Here is a 22,387-nt window from a genome sequence, read left to right as displayed (position 1 = left end):
CCAACCCATCTTCTTTAGTCTTCAACCTACAACTACAACAATTAAGTCATTTTCTTAATCTTTTTGTTATATTTTTTTATTCAAATTCAATTCCATGAATCCTCCACCACCATATTACAACTACAACTCCCAATTCAACCAATCAAATGATAATTTTGATCTCTTCTTATTTGTTGGAGAAGAATCTCAATTTTCGTCTCATTAACCTTCTCAAATTTCCAACGTTCCTATTGAAGTGCCACAATCTAATAACTCCCAACCTCCCAGAAAGCAAAGGGCTATTCGGCCTCCTAATTGGTCCACGGTTGAAGATAAAGCTTTATGTTATGCGTGGATGGCCATTAACACTGATGCGGTCATCAGTTCAAACCAACAAAAGATAGCGTTATGGATCCGAATTTAAGAAAGTTTTGAGCAACACGTTAGTGGTGCTAATACACCTAAAAGAAATCATATCACCTGCTTGAATCGTTAGTTATTTATGCAACAAATGATTACCAAATTTTCTAGATGCATGGCCTAGATCGAAAGGAATTACCCCAATGGGCAAGACAATGAGTACAAGATAAGTTATTTATTATATTAAATTTAATTGGTAGATATTTTAAAGATTTGTCTTTTAATAATTATTGATTTTTATTTTTTTGGATGATAGCAGCTAAAGAGTTGTTCGCTCGTCAAAACAACACCAAATTTAAGTTTGACAGTTATTGGAACATTTTGAAAAGTAATAATAAGTGGCATTTACATTGTCAAAAAGAATTGACATTAAAAAATAAATAAATAAATAAATAACAACCGAAGAAAAGGAGTGAAATCCACATTGATGACAGTGAGCGTACTGGTCACTCAAACCCATCTATTCCATCAAGTAATGCAGCAACGACACTAAGTTTGGTTGAAGGATCGGCGCACATAGGCGAAAATGATCCGACGGATGTTGAAGAATGTCAGCCACCAGAAGGACGGAAAACAGCGAAGCAGGGGCGAAATAAGGATAAAAGATAATCTGAAAGTCAAAATGATTTCATTAGCAAATTCGATCATGCAACAGTCCTTTATCAAAGACAATCTAAACGTCTTGAAGCTGCTCAAATAACACAAGAGGCACGCAAAGCAGATAAAGAAAATACCAGACAACTCGAACTTCAAAGCAAGCTAAGAGAGATTGAAAACAAACAAAGAGCTGAAGAGATGTTAATCATACAAAAAGATCTAGAATTGATGCCAACACAAGCCGAGAAAGCATGGCTTGAACGCCAAAATGAAATATTAGCATTTATACACGCACGCGGTAACTCAAGCTTTCCATAGGATTATCTCAAGCATTTCATATGATTGTTTTGTTTTTCCTAGTTGTTATGTTTTTAATTCATGTTGTATTGTGTTATTTTTTATTTTTATTATATTGTTTAAATTTATGTCGTATCTTATTATTTTTAATAATAAATATTGTATTGTTTAAATTTTTTGTATGATATAGTCGTTTTAAAAATATAGTTGTTAGGAAAAAGTTGAAAAATAAAATTTATTAAAAATTTTAAAAATATTAATATTTTTTTAGAGCAAAAATGCACCATTGGAGTACATCCAATAGTTAAAATTTGAAGACTCTAAAACATTGGCATGGTTATGGAAAATGCTGCTATTAAAAAATGTTAATGTGAAAAATTCGGAAAGTCTAAATTCAAAGAACCCATTAGAGATGTTTTTATATTTCTCAACTCAACTGTCAAGATGTGCATCAACGTCAAGAGCACACTTTTATTAATAATTGTCAAATAGGTGAATCTTATAGGTGGAAAAGGAATCCATCTAGCTAGGTCACAATTCATTTGGAGTGAAATTATTCAAGAAGAGTAATATGTTGAATATATGCAAAAATGAATTGGGATTTTTTTTTTTTTTTTAATAAATCGTTCATGTAATTCTTTAAGGAAAAGTGAAAATTTTGTTATGATTAGTCTCATACAAAATAGATATTATTTACTTTGTATATACTTTAATTTTTTTTTTCGGTCCTTGAATTTTTTTTTCAAAACATGTCTACACAGTTAAAAAATGTTTATACATAATGTTATTACATCTCTCTACAAGTAATGCGGAGTTACATAATTTCTAGTTGTCTATGTTAATTAAAATTACATCCCCTACAACACACAACAGTGAAACAAACCAGCATTAAGTGAATTATCAACTTAAATCTTAGTTTTCTTCTAATAAGATTCAGACATGTTTCCTAATAAATATCAAATCGCGTACATAAAAATAGACCAAGATTAATTGATGGATCTTTGTGGTTTTCAAGCACTTTTATCTGTAAAATATATGAGCTATCATTTTCAAGTACTTTTATCTGTAAAATTTCTGAGAATCGACCTCAATGTGAATTATCAAAAGTATTATAATATGACTTGGTTTGGTGATAACCACAATCAAGTTAATGATGCTGAATACAATTGAACTAGCAGTGAAAATGAAGTCAAATTAACAAAAAATAAAATAAAAAATAAAATAAAAATTTCTAACCATACATGTCCAGCGGCCTAAGGAAACTGCAGTAATCTTAAAGTCCTCCACATGCAAATCAAAGAGAGAAGTACACATGCACCAAAACAAAGAAAGATTCACAATTATAATTGTTCCATGTGACTAGATTAAATCTGAATGATAATTAGGATATAGATTGAATATTTGATTGTTAATGATCCAAAATTGTTAAAATATTAAATTACAGTAATAAATTAGATATGGAATATTACAGTCACTGATATGCCTAAAGACATCAAAAATATTGATTACATTGTGTTTTAATATGTATGGTACTGAAAGTTTTAATTATTTCAAATTTTAATTATTTTTTCAATTCTTTTCTTTCTCGTATTGCTTTTCTTTCTTTTCTTTCTCGTATTGCTTTTCTTTCTTTTCTTTTTTTCCTTTTTTCTTTCTTTTTCTCTTTTTTTTTGTTTTTTTTTTTTTTTGTCCTGTTTCTTTCACTTTTTTGTTTTTTTATTTTATATAATATAAGTATGTTGGAAATGGATTCATTGACGCATAAACCATCCAAATATCAAATGAAATCACAAATATTCTTATTCGAATCAGATCGGATCCTCTGTCAGGTTTAGATGTGAAACCTAGAGTAAATGCATGTATATACATGCACAAAGTTATATAATTAAGGGTAAAGTGCAAAAAATTTCCTGAATTATGTTTGAATTTGTAAATAACCCCCTTAAACTATATTTTGTGCATAAAACCCCGTAAACTATCGCATTTTATTGTAACATACCCCAATGTCTATACTATTTTTCATTAAATGACCGTAATGCCCCTTCTTATTGAATTACATTTAATATATTTTTCTTATCTAAAAAAATTATAAAAAAAAATTATTCTAATTTGATAACATATTCTCCATTAAATTTGCACAACTTAACTTTTACTTTTTGAAGTTAATTAATTAAATAAAAAATTTAGTAGATTTTTTTTTTAAAAAAAATTAATTAATTTTTACATTTTTAATAAATATATTACATGAAAAGAAGGTATTTTTTTTAAAAGTATTTTATTAATTTTTTATCAATATATTGTATGAAAAAGACGATTTATTTTTTTACGATAAAATGTTTAAATTGGTTATAATAAGTTTTATTACAAATAATAAAGTTTTAATAATAAGATAATCAATTTAGAAACGGAGAGTTACAAATCTATTTATCTTTTTTTTTTTTTTTTTCATTTTTATGATAAATTGATAGTATAATAAAATTAAGGTAAATAGTATAATTAACATTTACTAAAGAAAAAAAAAATTATAAAAATAATTTAATAAGAAATGAAAATTTTAATAAGAAAGGGTAAAATAGTCTTTTATGATGAGTTTGATGTTAATTGCAACAAATTAATAATTCATAGGACAATTTTTAGTTCATGAAAGTTATTTGCAAAAGGATAATAGTTTATAAAGGATTTTTTTGCACTTTACCTATATTTAATGCGTGGCTTAAAACTGTCAAATAGAGCTATCTATTGTAATCAAGGTGGTATTGAAAAATTCTTCTTTATTTGCCACATTCTCTTTTAATTTGTTACATGGACCAACAAAAGATTTTTCTGCATCCCAACTTTTTAACGGTCAAACAACGGGAGACAAATAAATCAAACCTCTCTTTAGAAGAAGCTTGAACATGATATTTGCATGCTTAAATATCAAACATCTGGTAATTCTGGTAATTCCCCAGCTCTTGTGAAAAGGTTGTACCAAAAGTCCACGCCATCATGAACGCTTGAATTGTAGCCGTGCACATATTCCATGGCATGACAAGGTGACAAAGGAAATTTAAGTTGTTCCTCCGCTGTGACTGCAGGAAAATCGCTGGTGCTGCCGGAATTTTCATCAGAGAGCACCTCTGACCAGGAGAAATTTTCATCAACTTCAGGGAAATCGTCTAGGACTTCTGCATCGGCCTCCATGCACACGTTACCGTTGTTGCTGTTATTGGTGACGACGGAGGAGATTTCACTAAGCGAATGTTGAGGGGAATCCGGTTGGAGATCCAGTGTCTATTGATTCGGATGATTCATTAAGGGTTCTGCTTCATTGATGGACTTGGAAGAGGAGTCAATTTTGTTGAGTTTCTTTTTCAAGTTGGTGTGCCCCACATTTTTTATTTCATTGTCTGTAGGCCCCGGCTGGCTTGCCGCAATGGCTGACCATCTGAAAGATTAAGCAAAAGGGAAAAAATAATTGCATTAGCTGTCAAGTGTTAATTTTGTTTTGTGGTATTTTTAAAATGATGCAGAACTTGGTTCTATCGTATGAATTGGCACATGCATGAACAAGTACAAGGTCTGACTGTACATCTCCTCCATCAAATGTGAATAAGAAAAAGTGATTAGTCATTGTGAACCAATCAAGCTTCGTGCGTTATTAGGACTTGGGAGAGTTTTGCTTTTTAAGTGTTCCTTTAAACACTAATGATATGCATGAAAGTCAAGAGCGCACTTAAGGTAGGTTGATTACTAATTGTTAAATAAGGTGGATCTCCAACAAAACCCTAGATTGAAATGGAATCTACCTATCTAGGTCACGTTTCATTTGGAGTCAAATTAGTCAAGGAGAGTAGAATGTTGAATATAGCAAAATGAATCAAGACAAGTGAAAGATGGTATTATGAACCGTCTCACACCGTGTAAATATTGTTTATTTTATATTTTTATTATTTTAGTACTCGCGATTTTCTTCAAAACCCGTCTACAAAGTTAAAGAATATCCACAAATAATGTTATCAAATCTCATCTCTCCCCAGACAATGTGAGAGATCACACACGCACTGCTACATAATTTATAGCTGTATACAAGGGCATATCCAGCATTTTTGAATGGGGTGGGCTCACTTTGGATTAGACTAATTTGGGGTGGGCTGCCATTACTTCTTCTTCTTCTTCTTCCTCTTCTTTTTTTTTTTTTTTTTTTGGGGCTCGGCTTAAAGTAGTATGGTAAAAAAAAAGGTTTTTTTTTTTTTTTTTTTTGGTGGGCTAAAGCCCACCTTTGCCCACCCGTGGATCCGCAGCCCACCTTCGCCCATCCCTGAATCCGCCTTTGATTGTATATTCTTATTAAATTTCATCCCTTACATCACACAGCAGTGCTTAAAACCAGCATTAAGTGAAGAGTATTGATCAACTGGTTGCCTAGATGATTAACTTAAATCTTATTGTTTTCTTTTAATATGATGCATACATGTTTCCTTGCAGAAAAAAATAAACTTGCATATAAATATAGGATCACATAAATAAAAATAGTTAAACATTAATTCATGGATCTTTGTGGTTTTCATGCACTTTTATATGTAAAATATCTTCTTTATCATTTTCAACTACTTTTATCTGTTAAATTCCTGAGAATCGACTTCAATTTGAATTATTAAAAGTATTATAATATGACTTGGTTTGTTGATAACCACAATGATGTTAATGATAATGAACACAATTGAACTAGCAGTGAAAATGAAGTCAAATTAACTAAGGAAATTTGTAACTATATATATAAGTCCAACAGCCTAAAGAAACTGCAGGAATCTTAAAAAATATTCCACATGCAAATTAAAGAGAAGTAAAGAGAGTTTTTGTTTGTATAATCAATAAATTACAAAATGTTTACATCCACTGATAGTTTCTTATTCCTCATGTGAGAATATTATAAATATTATCAACATTCATGCACTAAGCGTGTCTGATTTCTACAGTCTGCTAATCTGAATTTTCTCCATTTAAGCATGCTATCTTTTATGATAGCACACTTTGTTTGAATGACCTTCAAGAAAAATATTGTGTCACTTGAATTGTCTTTGTGCCACTGTTTGAATGACTAACAAACATAGTCATAAGATATTTTAACAGAAAAAAAAAAAAAAGAAAAGAAAAAAGAGAAAAGAAAAAGAAAAAAAGAAAAGAAGATCAGTCTACTAAATGAAGCAAACATGTATCTAATGTATAAATGTTCTCTTGGATTTATCTCACCCTTCAATGGTGGTCAATTAAATTAATTTATTTTTATAGTTTAGACAGAGTGAGCTCCAACCAGTAACATTAAACCTTAGCTACTGGAATAAAGAGAGCAGGCTCTACCTTGAGTGGAGGCGGCTCCATTGCTGTGCAAGACTAAAAAATAAAATAGACTTCTACAGAATTTTGGCGCCTTTGTTCCCGCGCTGAATATATGCCTTCCTTTGTTCCCGCGCTGAATACAGGTCCTAATATCAAGAGCAAATTTGAGGGTAAAATTAGCCTAACAAATATTTTTTATGCCATTGCCTTCCCTTTCCTTCCTTATCCTCCCATTTTTGGAAGGTTAAAAAATCACTGTACATTGTTTATAAATAACCCTCCAAACCCTTTCCTCTCATTCCCTTTCCTTTCACTAATTTTACCCAAACACAATTTTTTTTATAACCCTCCATCACCTTCCCTTTCTTTTCCCTTCAAACCCACTCTACCAAACTGACGCTAAAATTTTTTCAGATTATACTTTTTTTTATTTGAAAAAAAATCGAATACTTCGAAATAGAGAATACGGATTTAAAAAAATCAGATAATTTTAAAAAGAGAACCAGATTATAGTACTTTTTTCACTGATTTTTTTATTTTTTAATCTGAAAAATCAGAAGAATACTTCGAATACAAAGAATACAGATCTGAAAAAAATTCAGATTTGAACTTCAAACATTTAGATATGGACTTTTGTAAAAAAGAAAATTTTAGAGTTGGAACTTCAAATATTTAGATATGGACTTTTGTAAAAAATAAAATTTAAGGTGAGATGGAACTGTGGAGGTTTTTGAAGAGAGAATTTTCACTAAGGGTCCGTTTGGTTAGACGGAAATTTATGATGGAAAGTGAAAGTGAAAGAAAGTGAAGTGAAAGAAAGGAAAATCAAGTTTCCTACATGCATTTGGTTAGCAAGAAAAAATTTCAAGAAAGTTAAGAAAAATATTATTTTATTAGTTTGGATAGTATGAAAGGGAAAAGAAAATGATTTACTTACCAAAACTACCCTCATGATTTAAAATATTAAAAAATAAATTAATTTTGTGTTAGATGAATCATCTTTATACCCAATTATTTATATTAATTTTTAGCAATTAAATAATAAAATAATGGATTAATAATAATAATTATTATTATTTATATTCATATTTAAATTAGATAAAGTAAGGAGGACTACATTTTAGTTGTCAGATTCTTTCTATTTTCTGTTTTCAATAATAATTATTTATATTTATGTGTAGAATATAATTCACTTATCATAACATACTCATGTTTTATCATAAAATAATGGATTATAAATTATTATTATTATTATTATTATTATTCATATTTAAATTAGAAAAACTAAAGAGGACTGCATTTTAGTTGCCAGATTTTTTTATTTTGTGTTTTCAATAATAATTATTTATACTTATATGTAGAATATAGTTCATTTATGATAACATACTCATATTTTATTGAATTATTAAATATATCTTTTTTTAAACCCCTCGAAGAAACATTAAATGCCAACTCTAAGATTAAAATTGTCATGCAAAAGTAACATATTTTATAATTCATGCATAATAATTTTATGGTTCTTGCATAATTTATCAGTCCCCTTTCATATTTTTAATGAATATGAACCACTTCTATGCAAAAATCCCACAGTATAAAATGCTATTCAGTTCAAAGCTGTATAGATAGTAAAAAATAAATATTATATTAATTTCCACCCATGTAAAATTGTTATGTCATATAAATAATATAATGACTCAAATTAATCTCTTCTCATATTTCTATTGAGATATTGATAAAAATTAAAAGTTATATTATTTAATATTCTACCCTTCAACTCTTAATTTATTTCCAAAAATTTTAGGTAACGATGTATTGAATATAATCAAATTGTGTGTCCCAATATATAATAATTGTTGGAAGATTTTCTAAGTCTGAATTTAATAACCACTATATTTGTTATGTGAAAAAAAAAAAAAAAAAATGGAGAAACAACTGGGCATAATAGAAATTTTGGAAATAAAATGACAGTTTTGTGCGAGAAAGTTAACTTTCTTGTGTTTTATGCGGGGAAATATTTTAGGAAAATTTATCTCACTTTCTCAAAAAATTTCCCTTTCCAGGTAACCAAATTCTCAAATATTAAATTTCTTTTCCGTTTCTTTTCCTTTCTACCTACTTCACGCTAACCAAACGAACCCTAATGGTTTCTCTGTTTCTTTATAAGGGTAGGAGGTTAGTATAGTAATTATATATAATGAGAGACCCAAAAAGGAAGTTAAAAGAAAAATAGTAATTAATTATCGAGAAAAAAAATACACTCATCAACTACTAAAGTAGCAACTGAGATTCTACAGTCACGGGGCGACTGTGATTAGCACCCCTCAATATAATATTAGTGTTGGGACCATCTCTCCTTGACACCAACAAGACGTAGAAAAGGCCAATGGACTTTTTGTCTCCCCAACAAAATGGAATCTTTCAGAAAAGGAGAGTTTCTTGGTCTTTCGACTTACTAATCAGGTTTGGCCAGATCTTGTGTCAAAACAACATCTTCCTTTTTCGAGTAACTTTACTCTTTCTTCATTCTTCATTGAATCAATCCTTCTTATCTTCTCTGCTAGAGAACTCAAGGAAGACCAAAGAGAAAAGCGGCCGTCACCAAATCGAAATCTAGCCACTGATCGGTGAAAAAATCGCTGCCTCACCTCTCTTCTTCTAATCTTCTCTGCTGTCTCCTTCTTCTTCTGATCTTCTCTGCCGTCTCTGCCTCACTATGTTGTGGTTTTCTGATTTAAAGTTTATTGTTAATTTAATCAAATTTTTATACTCTTGCTAATGTTGAGGAGATTCATGGAGATTGTTAGGGCATATTCAGTCCGCGGATTGGATCCGATCTGATTCGCCATTTCATGGATCGAATCCGATCCGTTGGCTAACAAATTGATGGCGGATTCAGAATCTCTCAATCTGTTGCGAGCGGATTGAATTAGAATTGATGTCTAATCCGATCCGATGCGTGGCCACCTTACCATTTAGTGTAAGAGTGTTCACAAAATTGCTATTGATCTATGCAAATATTGTGACTCAAAAAAAAAAAATTAAAAAAATTCGAGACTGATAAGACCAGGGGTGGCGATTCGTGTTCGTGGGTCATAATCGTATCGTGTCAATTTAAGTGTATCATACTAAACAGCTCAAACACGACCCGTTTAGTAATTATGTCAGGAACTCTCAATACTAACCTGACCTGTTTATTAAACGGGTTACACATGTAACCCGTTCAATGACTTATTTACCAAATATATATATATATATATATATATATATATATATATATAATTTAAATTAATAATAATACTCAATAAAATAATAAATACTAAAAAAAAAATATAAGTTTTAATTAATCAAATTACTAAATAGTTTCTAGTTTACAAAAGATTAAATTATAAAACACTAATTTATAAAACACTAATTTATATAGTAATTTTACAACTTAAATAAAAATTTATTTACGACATATATAGTTAAAGCTATATAAACGGGTTACACGGATTGAACCTATCAACCCAAACATGATATAATTAACTAAACGGATTAATCGTGTCGACCCGTTTATGACCCAAATTTATTTAAGGTCAACCCAAACCTATTTAACTCGTGTCGTGTTCGAGTAAAGTGAATATAAATATTTTGAAGAGATTAAAAAAAAAAAAATTAAAAAAATGAAAAAGAAGGGTAAGAATGAAAAGAATGAAGGAATTAAAAAACATTGAGAAAATAATTATTTTGGGGGAGGGCCCTTTATAGTTTTTTTTTTTTTTTATAAGTTTTAGGCTTAAATTTTTAAATTTTTGATGGAGCCACCATGGGTATATATATATATTTATATATTTATTTATTTATTTTCTTCTTGTTGTGTTGATGCCCCATTAATTAATAAAAGAATGTAATTATTTTATCCTCTTTAACGTAATGCCCCCTTGAAACTAATTCCTCACTCATCCCCGGATAAGACTACCAAAGACTCTGGATAATTGTGAGTCCAGATAAAGCACCCAATGAATCCAATTCATATACAGCAGGACATGAAAAAAAACTACTAAAATTTGTGAAATTCAATAATTTTCCTTCATTTCATAATTTGGAAAGGACTCAAAAACTTATATTCTTCTTCATATTATTTTTATATTTAACTTAATATCAATTATTATAATTCTACTTTAAAATTTTAAAGCAATTGTTTCATGGGTTAGGTAAATGACTATCAATATTTAAGGCTACATATTATTATATAAAATAAAGTTAAAATATGACATAAGATTATTGATAGTCATTTACTTATATATATATATATATATATATATATATATATATATATCTTTTTTGTATTTCGTATTATTTGGGCTAGAAAAATATTTGTTTGAGCATATTTTTCATATTTTTAAAGGATAAAAAGACTCTTCTGAATTATTGGGATATTGCAATAAACTCCTTTGAACTATTAAAAAAAATCCAAATTATTGTTTGGTTACAGTTAAGACGCCAAAAAAATCAAAAGACATATTTAACCTTATTGAAACTACATCATTCTAATAGTTATAAAATATAAACTAAAGCCGGATGATATGGAGAATGACGTGGATGCTGTAATTTCACAGACCAATAAAAATTTGCCAACTAACATTGTTATCGCCTTTTTCATCAAACAAACAAAACATATTACTGAAAATGCCAAGATAAAAAAATAAAATAAAATAAACAAAAAAAAAATATTGCAGGGATCAGTTCATCAGATATTGAGGGCGATTGATGTTGGAAACGGCATTAGAAAACCCAAACTTTGGAAGGATTTTTAAAAAGATTCCGCTAAGAATTTTTTGCGAATCTATTGACGAGTGCGTTCCTCTCTGCGAGGAGATGAACGTGGTATATTTATTTTCTCAAATCCGTTTCCGGGTGAATGAGAAATTGGCTCCAAAGTAAGTGATTTATAAAGCCTAAATGGGTGTGAATAAAGTGGGAAATGCTTGTCCCACATCGAAAAAGTAGCAAAGCAACCTTGAGTATATATATGTCTAGTATGGGATTTGGGTTTGGGCCCAAGGGCACCCAAGTTTTTAAGAGGGGGAGGACCTAGGCTAGCCTAGATCCGAACCAACTACCAAACGCGCGCGCCACCCGCCCGGTCCTGTCCGGGCTAGGGCGGGGCTTGATTGTGAAATGGGTTTAACTTTTTACCCAAAGTTGGTTGTATTTTATTTTGTTGCTGGACTTATCAAAATGGGCCTGTTTACTGGGCTAAATTAACAGATTTTTAATTTTGATTGGTCAACAATGGTTGCACCCATTCAGAATAGGCACCAACAAGCCTATAAATACCCATCATTGGGTTCATTTCAATACACACCAATTCAGAAATCTTCTTCTCTTCTTCTAATTCTTCTTTGTTCGGTTCAACCTAAACTAGTTTGGATTGGGTTCGAACCTTGGTTTCCAAGTTTCGGTTCAATCTTGGTCTCCGAGTTAGGGTTCAATCCTGGTCTCCGAGTCTGAGTTCAACAGAGAGTACTACACCGAGCCGGTTCGCCTATTCCATTGGTTTGAAGTGCTACTACCAAAGGAAGAAAAGTCGTTGTATCCTGGGAGATAGACGCCGAAGAGTCCGTTAGCACCGTAGCGGGGCGTATCTGTCTTAAGGCTATAGAATTAAATTCTAGCCTCGACTTTATAGGTTCTTTTATAGTTTTATTTTCTTGATATTAAACTATATAAATATATATATAGATTATTATAATAAATATTATATTTACAAATAATATTTAAATGAATTATACTATAGTATATGATACATTATTTTATCAACAATTGAGAGGTATGATGTTACGAGGATTTTTTGTAGAGTGTTTTGCTATGACACATGCCTCATCGCCGACGCCGTCGACGAAGACACTAACCTATCATTGATGCATTTCTTGAGCAATTCCAACTGAAGCTTTGGGAATTTGAGGCAAATATTTCTTTTTGCTTTCATGATTGTCTGATATTTCTTAGGCCGTGAACACGTTTTTATGTTTTTTAAATTTTTTATACGAAAGCTCGAAGAAGATGAACAATGTCTACACACATACACACACACACAGAGAATTATATATCTCTGTATATTAACACAAGGCTGTTTCGGTGTTGAGATTTTGATTGTGACCATTACCACATGAGGGTTGGAGGGTTGGCTGGCTTGTTTAAACGTAAAATATTTTTCTTTTTCATAATAAGTTATTTTTGTTAAATTTTAATAATTTTTTTTTAAATATTTTACGACAACCAAACACCAAAAAATAAAAAAATATTTTTTGAAAAATATTTTACATTCAAACAAACAAAGCCTTAATGTCTATTCAATATTCTGCTTATAACGGCATTATAATGTGTGTTACGTTACCATTGCATGATCACTTTATCATGGGTAAGATTCCGTTATTGAACCTTGCACGGATTAGGTCACCTGAAATAAATTTGTAGGATTAGTGGCAACTTTGATAGTTTAGTTGCAGGTTTCAATAATTCAAGGAATCTTTTGCATTTTACCTTAGTTTTTTTTTATCTGATTTCGTAGCAAACTTTACCGGTTTTTAAGGGCGTTTCTAATTTTCTAGTCCTTTGTATTTCTCAACACTCAAGTATGCATCAAAGTCAAGAGTGCACTTTTATTAATAATTGTTAAATAGGTGGATCTCATGGGTGGAAATGGAATCCATCTAGCTAGGTCACAATTCTTTTGGAGTGAAATTATTCAAGAAGAGTAGAATGTTGAATATATGCAAAAATAAATTGGGTTTTTTTTAATAATTCGAGGAAAAGTGAAAAAAAAAATTCGGCGCTTGCAATTTTTTTTTCAAAACACGAATACACAATTAAATAATGTCACAAATACACTGTTGCATAATTTCTAGTTGTCTATGTTAATTAAATTACATCCCCTACAACACACAACAGTGACACAAACCAGCATTAAGTGAAGAGTATTGATCAATTGGGCGCATAAATGATCAACATAAATCTTAGTTTTCTTGTAATATGATGCAGACATGTTTCCTTTAAGAATAAATAAATATCAAATCGCCTACATAAAAATAGACCAAGATTAATTCATGGATCTTTGTGGTTTTCAAGCACTTTTATCTGAGTTATCATTTTCAAGTACTCTTCTTATCTGTAAAATTTCTGAGAATCGACCTCAATGTGAATTATCAAAAGTATTATAATATGACTTGATTTGGTGATAACCATAATCATGTTTTTTTTTCCTAAATAACCACAATCATGTTAATGATGCTGAATACAACTGAACTAGCAGTGAAAATGAAGTCAAATTAACTAAAAAAATATTCTAACCATGCATGTCCAAAGGCCTAAGGAAACTGCAGGAATCTTAAAATCCTCCACATGCAAATCAAAGAGAGAAGTAGAGAGAGTTTTTGTTGGTATAATCTAAAAAATACAAACTGTTACATCCACTAATAGTTACTTATCCGTCATTTGATAATATTACAAGTACTATCAACATTCATGCACTAAAGCGCGTCTATGAATCACAGATTTCTACCGTCTGCTAATCTGGATTTTCTCATGACAGGGAGTTAGAAATTGTGTCTTTTATGATAGCACACTTTGTTTGAATGATCTTCAACAAAAATGGTCTCTGTCACTTGGGGCTTCTAATTACACAATAATAATAATATCTTTCACTATTTTAACAAATTATAGAATATTAATTGCAGCTAAATATCTAAGTTTAGGTTTACTTAATTATGTGAAGATACCGAACCGAAATATACATATATATATATATGAGTTGTTATGAGTTGACATATTTAACTAACTAAAATAATCATATGAAATTTTGACAGAAAAATAAAAAAGACGAGACCAGTAACTAAATGAAGCAAACGATAGATCTAATATATAATAATGTTCTTTTGGATAGATCTCAATCTTCTTTCTCCCTTCAATAGTGCTGGACAATTAAATTAATTATTTTTATAACTTATCCTCTTTACCCTTGCAATAGTGAGTAAGGGGGTTTTTTACCTTGCAACAGTGAGTAAGTGGATTTACAATTTTTTATTAAAGAAAGATGAGCAAAACATAGCACTTCCTAAACCAAAATTCAAGTCCATTAAGAACCATCAAACCCTATAATTAAAAACCATCTCACAACGAAAAAAAAAAGGGAAATAATTCAGATAAACTATATTAATTATTGGATGTGTCTTAAATCAATTATATAGAGATTTATAGATATTGCTTTCAATTAAACCACTTGCTATCAAAAAAAACTTTAAAATAAAAAATAAAATAAAAAACTTTAATAAAGCTGACAAAATTTTATTAATTAACTTAATTACATATTAAAAAGTATTTAATATTTTTGTCAAAACAAAATACAAATGAATGTTTAATATAATGAATCTATATCAATTTCATAAAAAGTATTCCTAAATTCCTATATATATGGATTTAACTTCAAAAATACACAAATAACGATGAACCCTAACCGGCCTACTCCCAATCTTATCTATCCAAACTCTCATGGTTGGTTGTAAATTCAACCAAATATTTGTATTAAAAATTTTAAATGAAAAATACGGGACTCGTAAGATTAACAAAGACTCTGGATCACTGTGAGCCCAATTCCAAGATAAGCACCAATCATAGTCCTCAAAGAGTCAATGGATACCTTCAAAATGTCGCATGTTCTTACTCCAAACTTGAATAAAAGATTTAGGCATACCATTGGTAACTTCTAGACTTATAGCTACTGACTGCAAAACACTTACAGATATCTGGCTATGAAACAAAACAGCAGTGTTGAGACACCTATGGACTCTATACTCAAATGGAGAGCAAAGCCTGTGAAAGACATGGACAGATGAGTACCTTATCAAGCAGAAGAGCATCTGGGACACATCAATGTTCCTAACTATTAGCTTATGGTTTTGGAGGAAACTACTCCAAAAAATACATCTTGCACAACCTTTGATCAAACATATATATAGTCAACAATGATGCATCAACCAAAGTGTTTTTTTGACAAGTATTTAATTCCAACTCTACTCATAGACATGGATGATGCATCAAAAAGCTCGTGAAAGTGTCTCAACTACTTACCCATAACAAATGGACTTGCTCAGAAATTTGTCTAATCTTATCTCCCCGCAATGCCATTTATCAGCTCTTACCACGCCTAATTTCCTAGCTGAGGATCTTATACAATGGATACCCTCACCAACCAAAAAATACTCACTTAAACATACCATCATAGCCATCTCTCATCCACTCCCAACCAAACACTGGCACAAACTGGCCGGGTTCAAACGCCTAATTCCAAAACGTTCTTTTTGCCTATGGATGGATTGCAATTCAGGAAGATTATCAACACAAGACAGACCACCGATGGATTTCACAATGCAACCGAATGTGTGCGCTTTGTGTCTTAAGGCTGTCGAGAGTCATGAACACATTTTTCACCAATGTTCATACTCGATTTCAATCTGGAATAGGCTACAACATAAATATGGGTTATATGCTAACCCTATACATGGCAAGATTTCATAATTTGGGCTTCTTCAAATTGGAAACAGAAAACAACTTTTAGAAAAATACTTACTTGGAAGCTCATTTTGGCAAAGTTTTGTGTAGCACGTATGAAGTGAACGCAATAATAGGATCTTCCGTAATAGAAGTATGCCTATGTCTCTTCAATGCAATCATCAACTCGGTGAGGTATAAATTGTTCTCAAGAAGTGCTCATGAACCATCCCATTCTAACCCATTCTAGACCTTTCCACAAACAGCACTGCATCCACCATAGCCAAACCACCACCATCACAGAGTATTTTTATGAGTTTGTTGATGGAATCCCGCCCTGGTCTATGGATTGAATTAGATGAATTGATGGTATCCACATTGAGCCAACTGTTTGGACAATATGGATTTTTGGCACTCATGGGGGCTTGTTTTAAAGTGTTTCTATTAGCTAGATAACAACAACAACAACAAAATATGGGTCAAGAATATCCTTTTCCATTTCAATATACATGTTTTCTATTTTCTTATGCTTTAAAACAACTAGTAACTTGAATGACATAACATGCCACTTTATTGTGAGATCTCAATTTCACAAGTTGTCTTTTCTCATATAGAACCAAAGGATGATCATGAGTTCTCGACAAATTTTGGATCATTTAGAACCGTTAACATTCTTGTCATTGTTGGTTGGCCTAGTTTCAGCCGCCACCAAATCCTGTCTGACTATACTTGCTCTCTAACAGTTAGAGATTTATCCCACGTCGAATTCAAATAGAAATTAAAGTGCGTATATTTAGGTTGGGGTTATTTCAACCAGATGTTGTCATTTATTTGATATTACGCCTAACACCCACCTTAGAAGGTTACTTCACACACTCTAATTACCTACCACCCATTGAGCACCGACACCTGGGAATGAGAAGTCGTACTCTAATAAAAAATTTGTTTTTGTCGTACTGTCTCATGTCTTCATAACCTACCCCTAAGTGACTCTGAAACCTAGATTAAGAATTTTAGAAGTGTGGTCTCACACTTACCCTGTTTGATTGGCCTTCTAAGAAAAATGGTCTCTGTTACTTGGGTGTCTCTAATTGCATAATAATAGTATTGTTCACAATTTTAGCAAATTAACATATTTGACTAACATAATCATATGAATTTTTTACAGAAATAAAAATAAAAAGATGAGATCAGTTAACTAAATGAAGCAAATGTTCAGTATAATATGCAGTATAAATTTTCTTTGGGATTGATCTCAATCTTCTTTCTCCCTTTAATAGTGCTCATCAATTATATATATATATAGAGAGAGAGAGGTTATCCTGAACAGTGAAGGATTAACAATGAATTAGAGAAGATAAGATGAAACAATGAAAAATCAAACCCTAATCGTCTATGGAAGAAAGCCCAGCAAACAAACTAACCCTGAACCGTTGGATTAACAATGAATTAGAGAAGATCAAACACTGAAAAATCAAACCCTAATGGTTCAGCAGGGAAAGCCCAGCAAACAAACTAACCCTGAACCGTTGGATTGACAATGAATTAGAGAAGATCAAACACGTACTAAAAAAATTAATCGTGTAGCAGAGAAATCCGAGAAAACAAACTAGTATGGTCTTCCGGTACCCGAAAACAATGCTACGAACAGGTTCCAGAAGCCTACATATTCAAGAAGAACAAACCTAGAAGACTCTCATCTGAACATTTTTTATTTTTTTTTTGGAATTTCAAGCAAGTATATATATAACTTGAAACAGAAACATTGCAAAACAAACATCCCTAACCCCTAAACAAAGATGAGTAAAAACACAGAGCACTTTCTAAACCAAAGGTCAAGTCCGTTAAGGACCATCAAACCCTAGAATTGAAAACCATCAAACGAGGCCAAAAACTCGAGGAAAATTATCTGCATATCTGATTCCACATATCCACTAGTTGGGGTAGTTGCATGAGAAAACCATCCATACTTGCTACGAACTTTGTGGTCATAATTATAACAGAGATCAATATCAGTTGAGCTCCTGAGCACCTGAGGTCTGTTTGCACTGGGCACCTTAGATCAACACGTGCATTTATAGATAGGCTTTCAATCAAACTTGTGAGTACTACACTAAAGAAACAAAACTAAGAAAATTCAATAAAGACTTGCAAACTTTTATTAATTTGATCAATCTTTACAATATCAATAATTCATAACACGAAATAATCTGCCTAAATCATATGGCTATATACACCATTGTTCAATTCCTGTACAAATTGAATAAAATGGTGAGTAAGGAATATGAGGTTGAGAATACTGCAACCGGGTATTGACACTTACTCCAAACAAAAAAGCTTGAACTCTTTCCTCAACCAATCCATATACTTCATGGTTAAGAAATATATTTGCAACTTGATTTAAAAATTTAATTTCCTCTTATATCTCATTTGTTAATAGTCTGATTCGAAATTTTCATTTCCCTCTCAATATGTAATAACTCACTCAAATTTATAACAAAATGTCATATAACTATTGCGAGACTTTTCATTCTATCAGCACGAGACTGAGTTGCTGTTCATGCCAATTACATCGATCATTATTAATGAATGAGGACTACTTTGTTGGTTCGTTCATGAGTAACGAGAACTTGCAGCACCTTGCTTTAGTTATAATATACAAGGCACGTTAACGTGAGTGCTCACGAAATTGCTATTGATTATGCCGCGTAAGGCAAAATCTTAAAAAGAAAAAATTAGGGACCATTGGATAAACTATTGGGCCTTTAATTGGGGTTCACTTCAAATCGGTGCAGGTAATGTATGGATGAACTTTCTAAGGTCCAAATTGGTTGCTAAAAACGATATTTGGTGGGGACATTTTTTCAAAGTTATTTGAGGATTAATGATATATTCTAGTTTTTATTTTACAATGTAATTCTGTACTTGTAACCCTATCTTCTAAGCGAAATCAAAATCATATCAGTTTGTTATTCATAACGAATTGTCAGATCCAAACAGTTCTTAACCAGATCTTAGTCAAATGCGTCATTAAATATAATCCGATTGAAGTTGATACATAAACATATGCGAACTGCTAATGACCCCCTTTGACTTCCACCTCTTAACAAATAATCCCTTTTATAAAATGTTTTAACAAAAAATTCCCTCAACTATCACGATATTCTAACTAACTTCCATCCAAATGATTTTCTAATCAAATTTCAGACGAAATTACCCCTCAACATCTTCAACATCCGCGGCGACTGTAAGAGAAGAGATCGCCGAAAAATGGGTGGAGCTTCGGCTATTTCTCCACTGCATCGTTGATGCCGACGGCGGCCACCAAAATCCAAACCCAAAATCTCAAATGATCAAAGCAATAGAGGTCGTCACAACCAAATTTGGACTGTCAATCGAATTCTGAGCAGAGATTCAACGACCGCAGGCCTTCGTTGAAGATCGATGTGGCTCAGCAGAGGTCGTCATACCAAATTTTGGACTTAGCCGAGTCGACTCAGCCATCGACGCTACCTTTGGATACAGAGGAGGAGAGAGTAAACTACAGAGGAGTCCGGCGAAGGCCGTGGGGCAAGTACGCGGCCAAGATCCGAGATCCGAATCGGCGCGGGTCTAGAAAGCCCAATATTGTATCGAAGATCAGAGAGATTTTGATGCCGGCGCTGAGGTCCACCATGACCGAGGGCAAGATTATGTGGTCGGTCAAGTCGCAGGGTGACAAGCTCTCCAAGGGCGAGAGTGTAGTCGTCATCGAGTCCGACAAGGCCGACATGGACGTCGAGACCTTCTATGACGGTTACTTGGCCGCCATCATGGTCGACGAAGGTGGTGTCGCCGCCGTCGAATCTGCCATCGCCTTTCTCGACGAGAACGAGGAAGAAATAAACTAAGCTAGATCGAAGGCTAGTAATTCGTCTACTTCGTCTTCTCCATCTTCTTCAGCCGAAATTTCAGATTCGCCTCCTCCTCCACCTTCGCCTCCTGCGGCGGCTTCGCCGAAGAAGGTGGAGGTCGCGGCGGTGACAGTGCACCCAGCATCTGTGGGAGGGAAGAGGGTTGTGGCTTCGCTGTATGCGAAGAGGGTTGTGGGATAAATGGGAGGATTGTAGCCAAGGATGTGGAGGCCGCGGCCGCGGCCGCAAGCGGTGGTGGCGCTGTGCTGACGGAGGTGCCAAAACCGCGTGTGGGTGTGGCTCCGACCATCCGAAGCCCTTTATGGCAAACTGAATATATGTTTTTTCCACTGTGATGGACGACGTCCGCTGTGCAGTTGGACTTTGCTGAGGAATAATTTGGTTCAAAAAATTACCTTAAAAAATAATCAAAGAAACCCCTCAATCGTTGACGGGTTTGTTTTGTTAAAACATTTTATAAGAGAAATTATTTGCTAAGAGGTGAAAGTGAAGAGAATTATTTACGGTTCGCCCTCATAAACATATGGTGCTAATGACATTGAATAGGCCTTGTCCAATGCATTGAGAAAAGGCCTAAAGGTTGGGTGTCGTTTTGGTCGGGTCTAGTATCTACAGAAGTGTTGGATATGGGTGAGGCTTAACTCGAACAATGAGAGATTTGCCAGAAATTTTTACCAGCAAGTAATTTAAGATCATAGAATTTGAATTAGTTTTATTTTTGGATAAAATTTAGAAAAGCATTTTATTAACTTGAGCAAATCGAGTCCTAGTTCAGCTAGAAAATTTAACAAGTAGCATTTTAAATCACGACAGAATTAAATTTATATATTTGAGTCTGAATTTATTTTTGGGGAGGATTTGAACAAATATTTTACTAACCCAAGCAACATGAAAGACAAGAAACGTTTACAATATATATTTAAGGCTACATGTTACCATATAAAATAGAGTTAACGTATGACATAATATTATTGGTAGTCATTACCTAACTGTGAAGAAATTGCTTTTAAAAGTTTAAGAGTGTACTTGGTTAGATAAAAATTTATGATAGAAAGTGAAAGTCCAGTTTCTACTTATAAAAAAATATTATTTTGTTAGTTTTGATAGGATAAAAGTGAAAAGAAAGTGATTCTATTTATCAAAATTATCCTTATATATTTTAGAATTTAAAAAATAAATGTTGTGCAATGGAATGATGGATGATGAAAAAAAAAAAATTATAATAAAATAAAACAACCAATTTTTTAAAGTTGGATTAGACATAATTAGAGAGCATAGACTCAACCAATTTTTTCTTTTATTTTTGAACTTTCCAATTAGATATTATCATTTTATTCTTTCATTATTAATCATTATTTACGTCAGGGTTAAGGGTTGGTGGATTATATTAAAAAAATAACAATTATCCTTTTTTTATATTGCGAACACCTTCTTAGCCCACCTGTTGGATAGCTCCCTGTTATTCTTGAGAGCCAAACTTTGAGTCTTCCCCACTCGCACTTAGGGATGGCAAATTCTCCATCCCCGCCTCGCCCCGTTTATAATGGGGATGGAGATCCTTTTAGCTAAACGAGAATGAGGATGAGGGCAGATTATGAATCCCCGCCGGGACTAGGGATGGGGTAAACCCGCCCCGTCCCGATTAAGTGTAAAGTTACTAATATACCCTTATATATAATAATTTATTACTAAATTAGATTTATTATATATATGAAAATAAGAAAAAATGTGTTTTTTTTTAATAAAAAAAATTATGAGGCCGGGGCCGGGGTGGGGCGGGGACGGGGATAAGGTGTCGGGGCGGGGGTGGGTATGGGGATTCTAGTAAAATTTTAAATGGGGTTGGGGCCGGGGATGGGAAATGAAAAATGCATCGAGGATGGGGATGGGGAATGGAATCCCCACCCTGTTGCCATCCCTACTCGCACTTCTAACTTCTAATATTACATTCTTATTGTCCTGAGAAATATATATATATATATATATATATATATATATATATATATATATCATATCTTATTGAAGAAAAAAGGGAGTAAAAGTTTTGGCAAAAAATACATGCGGGAAATCAAAATTTCTCTTTCCTTTCTTTTTTCTTCTATTCAAACTTCAAAAAAGTTCTAATTTTTTCTCTTTCCTTTCTTTTCTAAATTAATTCCACCTAACCAAACGTAACTTAAAATAATAACTAACATAAATATATATTTTTCATTTCTAGCCTTCCTAAAAATTTGGAATAGATATAGAATTTTTAGATTTTTAAATAATAAGAGCAGGGATGGACTTATGTTGTACTGAGGGGGCAATTGCCCCTGAATTTATTTTTTTTTTAC

General features: G+C 32.2%; 1 protein-coding gene across 1 annotated transcript; it reads right to left on the bottom strand.

Moving 5' to 3' along the window:
* Nucleotides 1-4,212: 4,212 nt before the first annotated feature.
* Nucleotides 4,213-5,591, bottom strand: LOC132269617 (uncharacterized). Its single transcript, XM_059770873.1, has 2 exons — nt 5,553-5,591; nt 4,213-4,566 (listed from the first exon to the last, which is right to left on the bottom strand). Exons 1-2 carry the CDS (start codon nt 5,589-5,591, stop codon nt 4,213-4,215), a joined length of 393 nt encoding a protein of 130 aa, XP_059626856.1.
* Between the last annotated feature and the right edge of the window lie 16,796 nt (nt 5,592-22,387).

This window comes from Cornus florida, unplaced genomic scaffold (genome assembly GCF_030987335.1).
Source record: "Cornus florida cultivar Cherokee Brave unplaced genomic scaffold, ASM3098733v1 CherokeeBrave_3.0.0_Hap2_Chr08, whole genome shotgun sequence".
Lineage (NCBI taxonomy): Eukaryota > Viridiplantae > Streptophyta > Magnoliopsida > Cornales > Cornaceae > Cornus > Cornus florida.
This window is presented reverse-complemented; position numbering and strand designations above follow the sequence as displayed.

Bases quoted from the DNA above. Each gene is read 5' to 3' on its own strand.
- LOC132269617 (XM_059770873.1), bottom strand. From the start codon at position 5,591: ATGGGCGAAGGTGGGCTGCGGATCCACGGGTGGGCAAAG. The intron at 4,567-5,552 runs GTGGGCTTTAGC...CCGAATCAATAG, and splicing joins GGATCCACGGGTGGGCAAAG to ACACTGGATCTCCAACCGGA.